Genomic DNA, 10,080 nt, shown 5'->3' on the forward strand with positions numbered 1-10,080 from the left:
ACGCGTGGTCTCGCGACGTTGAGCCGTGACAGTTTGGCTGCGCGATAGTTGCTTCACCGCGCCGCTTGAACTGGTTCTGAGGAGTCCGCCTCCTGAATGACCTAGTACATGAGCTCCACATCCGATGCGCCGTCAACGCCGGTGATCCGCGTGTGCTCCTCGAACGTGGCATGCCAGATGATGATCTAGAAGGGCTCCGACCACTCCGAGCGGTCCGGAACCTCTCCCGCACCACCCGCTCCATCTCCCGATACGCCGGGGGGTACAGGAAGCGGCTCCGCCACATGCTAAGATACATCAAGTGTGTCTTTGACGAGACAATAATTTCCATGAGAAGATTGCAAAGTAGGCCCTATTTACTTTTATTGTTGAGTCAATTTCATCTTTCTCTCTTTTGGTACCACATATTGAGCATGGGGACCACTCTTATCTTTGTATGCATTCTTCTAATAGTAATTTGTTGGGCATTGTATAAGTATGATGGTTATCTTCAAATTTATTGTGCAATTTATTGTTTTGTTGATGGCAACTTTAGTCGTAAAAAAACATCACGATGGTTATCATTTGTTTTTTCTTTACACATTCGAGGGGAAAAGGCTCAAAAGCTGTTGCGACATTATTTTTTTGTTTATGAAAATTGCACATTTTGGACGCGGCAATAGTCGAACGAACCCATCTCTATCACTGACACTGCGGCCCCGCGCCACGAACCCACCACAACCCTTCCCGTCGCTACACCTACAACTAACTGCGAGTTACAGTATTAACCAATTGATTCCCGCCTCCTCTCGTATCCCGCGCTGAGCGGGCTGGCTGACACGGCCACTGCACCCCCCACGTCCGGCGGCGCTGGCAACGCCTCCCCATCGTCCGGCGCGAATCGGCCTCCCCTAGACCTGGATCCATGGCCTCCGCCTCGCCGCCGGCCTCCGTCGCCGTTGCCGTCCGACCCGGCGGTAGCGCTAGCCGCCGCGCCGCGCGGTGGGCAGCGGCCAGCCTCCTAGGCGACGGCGGCGCAGGCCACGCCGTCGCCATCGCCTTCGTCCACGTCATCCCCACGCTCACATTCGTCCCCTCCCCGGGTAAGCATGGTCCCCCTCCTTGCCCTTTCGCTCCCTCGGCCCAGTTGATTTGCCGCGAGCTGACGCGGTTGATTTGTGTTTGGTCGGCGGCGAAGCCGGGGAGCGGGTGCCGGTGGCGCGGGCGGGGCACGGGGTGGTGGAGGCGTACTCCCGAGACCGGCACGCGCGCGTGCAGGAGGCGCTGCTCCCCTTCCGCCGCCTCGCCAAAGCGAATGTGAGTGCCCGCCTCGAGACTGTTACCGTGTCGCAATCTCACCGTCGCGCTTGCAGGCTTCTGATCTGATCGGTCTGCCGTGGCTTCGCGCAGGTGGAGACGGTGGTGGTGGAAGGCGACTGCGTGGCGGAGACGCTGGTGCGGTACGCGGCGGAGTCCGGCGTACGGAGCCTGGTGCTAGGCTCGGGCTCCTTCCGGTGGTTCCACAGGTACGTACGTGCGCTGCTTTCTTTTTGTACTGATCGTCCTTACCAGTGAACCAGTGAACTTCAACTAGGGCTTTATCATTGGGCAATTAACTGAAAAGTGGTGGCAACAGCAAAGGCTTTTTTTGCCATTAATTTGGCCTTTCTGGTAGAGGGTGGATTTGGAAGGTCACGCCTTTAAGCGCAATTAAAGTGCAATTAGATCTTATGTCACGCCTCCTCTGTTATGGCTGTACCGTATGTCTTTACACGATATCCATTGCATTGTAGATGGTCAGCCGTTGTGCATTTCGTATGGTCGAGAAAAAACATTGGTCGTATTTTCGAAGATCGATGATTGTATTTCAGGCGTCAGACATTGCAGCTGATAGAATTCGTTAACCAGCGGTTGCTGCAATGCCCTCTTACAATAACTAGATAATGCCCCGCACGTTGCTGCGAGAATTGCGTATATGTCCTATAAAAGATTTTGGAAAACTTGGTTCTTATAGTAGACAGTCATGGGAAAAAAGAAACGACGACAATGTATCAACTAAAATCATACCTCTAATAGTCTGTCATGCGAATCACAAAGTTTGTTGAGTAGTGTTCAATAGGATAAGTAATATGTCTGCATAGAGGATTCTGCAAGTGTAGTCAAAGCATGCACCATCACCACAATAAATGATAAGTACATACAAATTGTACTAGTTCTGAGGCTGGTCATAGTGGGGAGTAACTTAGACTAGTAACATGCATATGTTACTAGTCTATGTTACTACCTCTATAGTGCATAGTATTGTAGATTAGTATCATAAGTGGTCTCATTTATTGCCATGCATGACACATAGTAGCATCACATTTATTATGTTACGGTATCTACCTATGTTACTATAACCATCTCTCTTCTTTAATTGCCTGCCACATAAGCATGTTTGCGAGTCCCAAGTGCATGATACTACTTAGAGCATGGTTAATAGTATAGCCAGCTGCTGGCTATAAGACTACCCACAGTGGGAGTAACATAGGTAGTAACATCACACATATCTAGATAAAATAGATGATGTGCAAGCAATAAATGAAGAAAGAGAGGCATGTAGTAACATAGCTAGTTACTACTAATATGAGTAACATCACACATATCAAGGCAAGATGAGCCTATAGCATAATAAATGAAGTATTGCATGTTACCACACATATGTTACTCCCCACTATAGAGGTAGTAACATAGAGTAGTAACATGAGCATGTTACTACTCTATGTTACTGCCCATTGTGGCTAGTCTAAGCCAGTGCCATGTCATGTACAACCCATCTTATAGCCAACATGTATAATACTAGATCAAAAGAGTGTACTATTCTTTTATTATGTGGCCCATCTTTCATTCTCACAAAGTGCCTAGGAGCACGTGCTAGAGCTGGCTCTTCACGAAGAGCCCGCTTACCTTCTCTCTCCTCTTCTCTTTGCTCCAACTAAGCATAAATATGCTAGTTTATTCCTTATAGCCCGCTGACTCAGCTCTACTATACTTGCTCTTATGTTACCCCCACTATGGCCAGCCTGATCCCATTGGAAATTACTACTCCCTCCAATCCATAACAAGTGTCGCAGTTCTGAACTAAGGTTGAACTAACCTTAGTTCAAAACTGTGACACTTATTTCGGATTGGAGGGAGTACTAAACATGCGGTATTCTGCAATTCTCTTCTAGAAAGCCAAAGAACAACTCGATGTAGTATACCTTCCACCAACATAACACTCATGTTGGCAAAATAAATATTTTAAATCTCATTATATACAAAAGGTTGTAGACGCAGTGAATATTACCGGTTCATGCAGATAACAGAAGAGTTCTTCCTTTCTTTTGACAATAATTTATTAATTCCTGCAAGCAAGCAGAAGCACTCAGATTAAAATTATTGAAAGGCAGCTTACATATTAACTTGTGATAAACCACAACAGTGACTCTATCAATACGTAAGGTAGTAGGGAAAAAATATGTTGCCACCATTGACATTGTTGCATGTAAGCTAGTCAGTAACAATGTTGGCCAGAAGGTTGCAAAGACTCTAAAACAAAATTGAGGGTTCCTGTAAGAAGACATCAAACAACGAATAAGCAAGGAAACCGTGGTAAACCTTCAATTCAGGGAAAATAGAAGCGTATACAAAGGATCAAATTGGTTGATAGACAAATCAACTTCAGGTAGATTTACTCAGCGTCATTTAGTTGAATACCTGCTGGTCAGGAGGACATATGTCTCAGCATTCATGAGTTGGAAAACTGAAAAAAGAAAAACTAAATATTTAATCACACATGCACACACGGAGAAGAAGTACATTTTCGAAGGCACTACTCGATTGTGGCCTTGGACCGTAGCTGCACCATGCAGAGTAGGAGAAGAACATATGATTTTGGAGTCTTTCAGTGTGTTAAGCTGCTCGTGCTTAGGACGCAGCAGGGCGAATGATGACGACCACTTGAGCGTGCCAAGAAACCACAGATTCTCGTGATGAAGAAAAAAAAAAATCCGATCTGATCCTCGGAGCAAGGCCGCGGACATCCAACTGTGGTGGAGAGGGAGATGTGAATGGGGCTACTCTCTGCTTAAAGACGATAGCAATTGCTATAACACATGCATCATCGGTTACTCTTGCTTGAAGAAGATGAAGATGCGGAATAAAATCTACGGGTGTCCATTGTTCTGTTGCATGAGTCATTTTAAGTTAAAGAATCATGTGCATGTAGATCCTGACGTAAGCTGTGACAGCACAATAGGTATGCGTTTACCGCTTCAGTGAAGGGAAATGGTCTAAACCAATTGACTAGTATGGTCAGTAACTCAAGGGTCTTTCATTTCAGTCAGGCATTTTATCAATCCAAAAGCATTGGTTTTGGGTTCCGCTCCAATAAATGAGGCACCGTTTAAATTAAAATTCCCAAGGCGTAAACTATAAACACATTATGGTTACACGTCATGAGCTTACCATTAGATACTCCCTCCGTCCAGGTGTATAAGTCACCTTACGAAAACCAAATAATCCCAAAACACTTAGGCGCGGTGCATTAACTCCTCCCTCGTTTCTTATTTCTTGACATATGTGGGGCGTGTATGCTTTCAGTGACTTGAGACTACCAAACACAACATTTGCAATACTATTAATTAGCAAATAAACATTAAGTTCTCTTGTTTTTCCTTCCTTCTTGGTCGTGGTGCACAACCTAAGATGACTTATGCACCTGGACGGAGGGAGTATAAGGCTGGTCATAGTGGGGAGTAACTTATACTAGTGTCATGCATATGACACTAGTCTAAGTTACTACCTCCATAATGCAAAGTAACATAGTAGTAGTGTCATAGATTGCTTCATTTATTATCTCATAGACTCATTTTGCCTCGGAAAGCGCTATGTTACAGTAACATATTATGTTACCACAAACACCTCTTTCCTCATTAAATACTTGCCACATAAGCAAAATTGTCTTGGGATGTGTTAAGTTACTACCTAAGTTACCCCCACTATGGCTAGCCTAAAAGACCTTAGCGAAATTAGAGTCTACTAGAGGGTGATGCACGCTTTGCCACGCCGTTCCTTCGGTAGTAAAGTCTCGAGTGAAACCTGAAGAGACAAAGACAAGGGCAACAATTAAGAAGATGCAAACATAGGGCGAAATGAAATGTTGGGGTTAAGTGAGGGTGGGCCATGAGGAGCAATGACTAATTAACAGGTGAAAACAGGTGCAGGTAGAAACAGGGTTAAGTATCTCTAGAAAACTAAATGTTTTTCTAAGGTAAAAGTTGTCTTTTGAGCAAACAAAATTTGAAGGAAGAAAAATTCCTTTCTATTTTTATTTAAGAACTACTTGAATTTTTCAGTCTGGTTGCGAGGTCTTAGTGAGTATGAATCATAGTTCCATTTTTTTGATCTGCCATTTAATCTAATTCTTTGTTCTTACATTAAAATTCTTACACTAAAGAATGAATCAAATCTCCCCAAGTAGGATTCGAACCTATGACCAGTCAGTTAACAGCCGACCGCTTTACCACTGAGCTACTGAGGAGCATCATTTAGTAATAAGGCGCTGGGAAGAGACTGAAGAGGGGATGGTCAGAGAGAAAAAGATAGCTGGTAATAGATTTGTTGTTGTTTGTAACTGAAGCGCTGATGTTGCATGCATGCTGAGGTGGTGCCTTTGCATGTTGAGAGAATTCCTAGTAGTGGGGATAAACTTCTTACGAATAACTGCATCTATAATAGGACTTCAGGGACTGCATAGTACTTCGATTGTACTTGTTAGCCATTGTCCATACCATGTTAGCTTTGATATGCATACTATTTCTGCATTGGACTGAACACTTTGTTTTCAGTTTGCCTCATATCTGCTGCACTGAAATCACTGCCTATCCGCTATGCAGGGTGATGAGTAGTCCTGATGTACCCACCGCTGTCCTGAAAACTACGCAAAATGCGTGCAATGTATTTGTTGTATGCAAGCGAAGATTAATCGTGAAAGTTGCAGGACATCCTCAAGCAGGCAGTATGTGCCGAGTTCAGACAGTTAGCATTTTGTATCCTATATTTTACCTTCTTGCCATGTTTCCTTTTGCTGGACTTAATGTTTAATTTTTCTTTACATACTGCGACTTTCTTTTCTTTGCAGTGTCTGGCACAAACTTAAGCATTCATTCAATTACTCACAAAGCGTTTGCAGAAACGCAGATGAGCTTGTTGTCTGACAGTTCTACAGAGGCTGAGACGCTCTCAGTATCATCAGGCTCACAGGCCCGTTGCTCGTATAGTGCTAGTTCGGATGCTAGTGCAGGTTCAGAAAGCAGTGTATTAGTCCACATAGTAAGTGGAGATGCATTGCAAGCAGGAACAGATGTAAATCAAAGATATGATTCTCATAGCCTTTTGAAGAAAGTTCCTTATGGTGCCTCGAACTCAAGTGATGAGGTCCGGTACTCAGATCCATCTTCCATTTTTACAATATTTTCAGTAGTATCGATTATTGACGTCCATGCATATGATTTCATACATGTTTAATGAGCCAATGTGCAATTTTAAATATACCTTTTCCAAAACAAGCTAAGTATGTTATCCTGACATTATCTACAGTGTCAATCTGTAGATGAAGTAGAAAAGCTGAGGAAGGAATTGAAGGAAACCTTGGTGATGTATGATAAAGCCTGCGATGATCTCGTCCATGCTAAGAAAAAGGTTAAATTTCTTCCGCAACTAGCGGTACCTTAAGAACTTGTGTCACTATAAGGTCAAGCTGTTCCAAGAGTCTCCTTTTGTGTTCTGCATTAATATCTCCCTAAATCTATATTTGTACCAGAATAAAAAGGACAAGTTGGATGTGATACTTTTGATCTGATCCGGATCTTTACTCTGATTTATAATTATCCATCCAACATCCAATAATTATGGCGAAATGTTATTCACTCACCAGTTAACTATTTATTACCTCCTAATTACTCTCCATTTTCATTATCATATATTAGAATTATTGTTTTGTGTCCTTACTGATTTTCTTATGTGATATTTCTTCAACATGTCTTGCCCTCGAGATGTGCATGTGATCTGGACTTTTCCAACATTATTTTAAATTTAACATGAATCTTAAAGATTTCTTAGCTTTGTAATATGTTTGATGTAGTATATACTGCCATTCTGTCTTAAGAGTGCACCCACACATACATGTTTGTTTTATAGTTTTCTTCAATATCGGCAACATGTAAACAAAACAAAAGAACATGCAATTTTTTTAAGATTGTAGACCTGAAAATGTTCAGAGAACTGACTTGCTTTTCATGTTTCAATTAGTTACGCAAACGTGCTTTGGTCATGGACGGTTAGTAATGATTTAAAATGCATAAGTACAAATATTATCTCAGTAATTATTCTCATAGTACTATCCCTTAGCATACTTCATCATGTTTGATACATGGTAAGAAAAGGTTTCATCATGATTTCGCAGATTCAGGTACTTTCGAACGAATGTTCTGAAGAAGCAAGGAAGGTGGAGAATGCGTTACGCAAGGAGAAAATTCTGAAGCAACTAGCAGCGGATGAGAAAGCAAAACATTTGGAAGCCATTAATGAAGTTGAGCAAGCAAAAAGATCATTCACCAGGGAGGCCTACTCTAAGCATAAGGCTGAAATGGTAGGTTGCATAATTTCTCTCGATAAGGAGAAAATTGTAGATGCTATTCTGTCAACAAGCAAAAATTGCAGGCGGTACTCGAAACATGAAATAGAACTTGCCACTGATAACTTCTCTGAAGCAAGGAAGATCGGTGAAGGAGGTTATGGGAATGTGTATAGGTGCACCCTTGATCACATTGAAGTAGCTGTCAAGATCATTCAGCAGGATTCCACCGACAAAACTGACGAGTTCTTGAAGGAGGTAAATGGATTATGCCATAATTTATAGGAACTTTATGCATACACCATGATGATTAGTACTGCCCGAGTGATCCAGTTACAAAATGTTGTGTGGATTTATGCAGGTTGAGATTCTTAGCCAACTTCACCATCCCAACTTGGTTTTATTAATTGGTTTCTGTCCTGAAATCGGCTGTCTTGTATATGAATACTTGGAGAATGGGAGCCTAGAAGATCAACTTCTTAACAACAAAAAACATCAGCCACTGCATTGGTTCCTCCGGTTTCGTATCATCTTTCAAGTGTCCTGTGGGCTTGCTTTTTTACATGGAAGGAAGCCAGAGCCTATAGTCCACCGTGACCTGAAACCTGCAAACATCCTGTTGGACAAGAACTATGTGGGTAAAATTGGCGATGCTGGTTTCGCGAAGGTCATATCTGATCTGATCCCTGATTGGCAAACAGAATACACAGATACCATTGTTGCTGGCACCATGTACTACATGGATCCTGAGTACCAGCAAACCGGGACTGTTCGGCCGAAATCGGATCTGTTCGGTCTAGGAGTCATCATTCTTCAGATGCTAACTGGCAAGCACCCAAACGGCCTCATCGTAAGCGTAGAAAACGCTATCAAAAGCAGGTCACTTCCATATATCCTCGACAGAACTCAAACCGACTGGCCAGTCGCCGAGGCGGAAATGTTGGCGAAGCTCGGTTTGCGGTGCACTGCTCTAAAATGCAGGGATAGGCCTGATCTTGAGTCGGAGGTGCTGCCGGAGCTGGAGGAAATCCTGCACAGGGTTTCCTCCATTGTCAACATGAGAAACCTAAACTCACGAGCACCAAGCCACTTCATCTGCCCCATAGCACAGGTAAATCTTCCTCTACTCGACCTTCAGTTGAGTAATCATCACCTGATATATCCTGCAGCTAACTACACAATTTGGGTACAGGGGTTGATGGATGATCCGTATGTCGCTGCTGATGGACACACCTATGAGCATCATGCCATCAAAGATTGGCTCAGGAAACACAGGGTGTCGCCAATCACAAGGTGCAAGCTTCCGAATTTATCCATAATCCCAAACCATTCGCTGCACGCAGCGATACAGCAGTGGAAGAAGTCACAGACAGCTCAGACGCAGACTTGGAAATGAGGTTGCGGCTGTGTCCATGTATGATGTAATTGCTTTATTTGTTTATTCGTTATATTCTACAACCCATAAGTGATATAGGGCTTGCATGGCCCTTCAACCTCCAAAGTATAGAAATTAAATCATGCAGAGTAGTTTTTTTGTAGGCTAATGTTTTTTTTTGGTCCTGTCACTGAACATCTGGATAGCAGTTGGCTGTTCGGCATCCAACATGCTGACAGATTCAGTATTTTTCTACAAGAAGACAGGCCCTCCCATTATTGATATAAACAAATTAATTCATGAGATAAGTTCATCTCAGATTTTGCCTGTATCTCACACAAGTGTGTCAGCATTCGGTATCTATCATATATCCAGATCAAGCTCGAAAGCGAATATTATCAGATTGGACAGCAAATATATATTTAAGATTGAAGCTGCGTGGTAGGGCCGATCGACAGAAACATATGCTTGTTAATTACCTATATCTATATACTCCCTCTGTAAACTAATATAAAACCGTTTAGATCACTATTTTTATATTGGTTTACGGAGGCGGTATATCACTGAGTTCCACAGTAACGCTGAGCTAAGCTCCAAGCTAGCGTGTTTCACGCTGGGATATTCTATTCTTCTCACCGAACCAGCCAGCCACTTGCCCACTTTATCGATGATTCTTGTCGTCAATGATAAATAACTCTGTCCGCTGTGCATCGGTTACCTCAAATTAAGCATTCTTTTGAGGAAGAAAGTAAGGTTTCTCAAATTAATCATATCAAAAGCCTAAGTGAGATGATGAGGTCTAAAGTTGTTTATCAACCTCATACAGTCTAAAAAAGGTGATCAACAAAATGGGCTTATACCAAACCCAAAACCTAAAAAACAGCGACCTTCCAAATGAGATCATGAGTTTGTAAACTTCTTCATCAGCCTCATACGAATTCAAAATGTTCGTGTGTCTTCCCAAAGAAATCACACCACCTCAAATCATCTTGAGCAATTTGAAGAATGAGGCGAAGCTTTTCAGTAACTTGATGCCGGGAGAGTACGGCATATGTATTTCTTTATTTTT

At 42.7% G+C, this 10,080-nt stretch overlaps 1 protein-coding gene and 1 non-coding gene across 2 annotated transcripts; one reads left to right on the plus strand and one right to left on the minus strand.

Annotated features, from left to right (window-relative positions):
• The first annotated feature begins 773 nt into the window (after positions 1 to 773).
• Positions 774 to 9,324, plus strand: LOC123144391 (U-box domain-containing protein 34). The gene is made up of 9 exons (XM_044563512.1): positions 774 to 1,082; positions 1,178 to 1,296; positions 1,390 to 1,505; positions 5,898 to 6,019; positions 6,143 to 6,438; positions 6,601 to 6,702; positions 7,466 to 7,894; positions 7,998 to 8,747; positions 8,829 to 9,324. The coding sequence occupies exons 1-9, from the start codon at positions 905 to 907 to the stop codon at positions 9,030 to 9,032; spliced, it is 2,316 nt and encodes a 771-aa protein (XP_044419447.1). The 5' UTR covers positions 774 to 904; the 3' UTR covers positions 9,033 to 9,324.
• TRNAN-GUU (transfer RNA asparagine (anticodon GUU)) lies at positions 5,471 to 5,542 on the minus strand. Its single transcript has one exon. It is a non-coding gene; the product is annotated as a tRNA-Asn (tRNA).
• Positions 9,325 to 10,080: the final 756 nt, after the last annotated feature.

This window comes from Triticum aestivum, chromosome 6D (genome assembly GCF_018294505.1).
Source record: "Triticum aestivum cultivar Chinese Spring chromosome 6D, IWGSC CS RefSeq v2.1, whole genome shotgun sequence".
Taxonomy (NCBI): Eukaryota; Viridiplantae; Streptophyta; class Magnoliopsida; order Poales; family Poaceae; genus Triticum; species Triticum aestivum.

Coding starts and splice junctions, on each gene's coding strand:
- LOC123144391 (XM_044563512.1), top strand. CDS start 905: ATGGCCTCCGCCTCGCCGCCGGCCTCCGTCGCCGTTGCCGTCCGACCC. Junction 6,020..6,142: donor AGGACATCCTCAAGCAGGCA/GTATGTGCCGAG, acceptor TTTTCTTTGCAG/TGTCTGGCACAAACTTAAGC. Junction 6,439..6,600: donor CCTCGAACTCAAGTGATGAG/GTCCGGTACTCA, acceptor CATTATCTACAG/TGTCAATCTGTAGATGAAGT.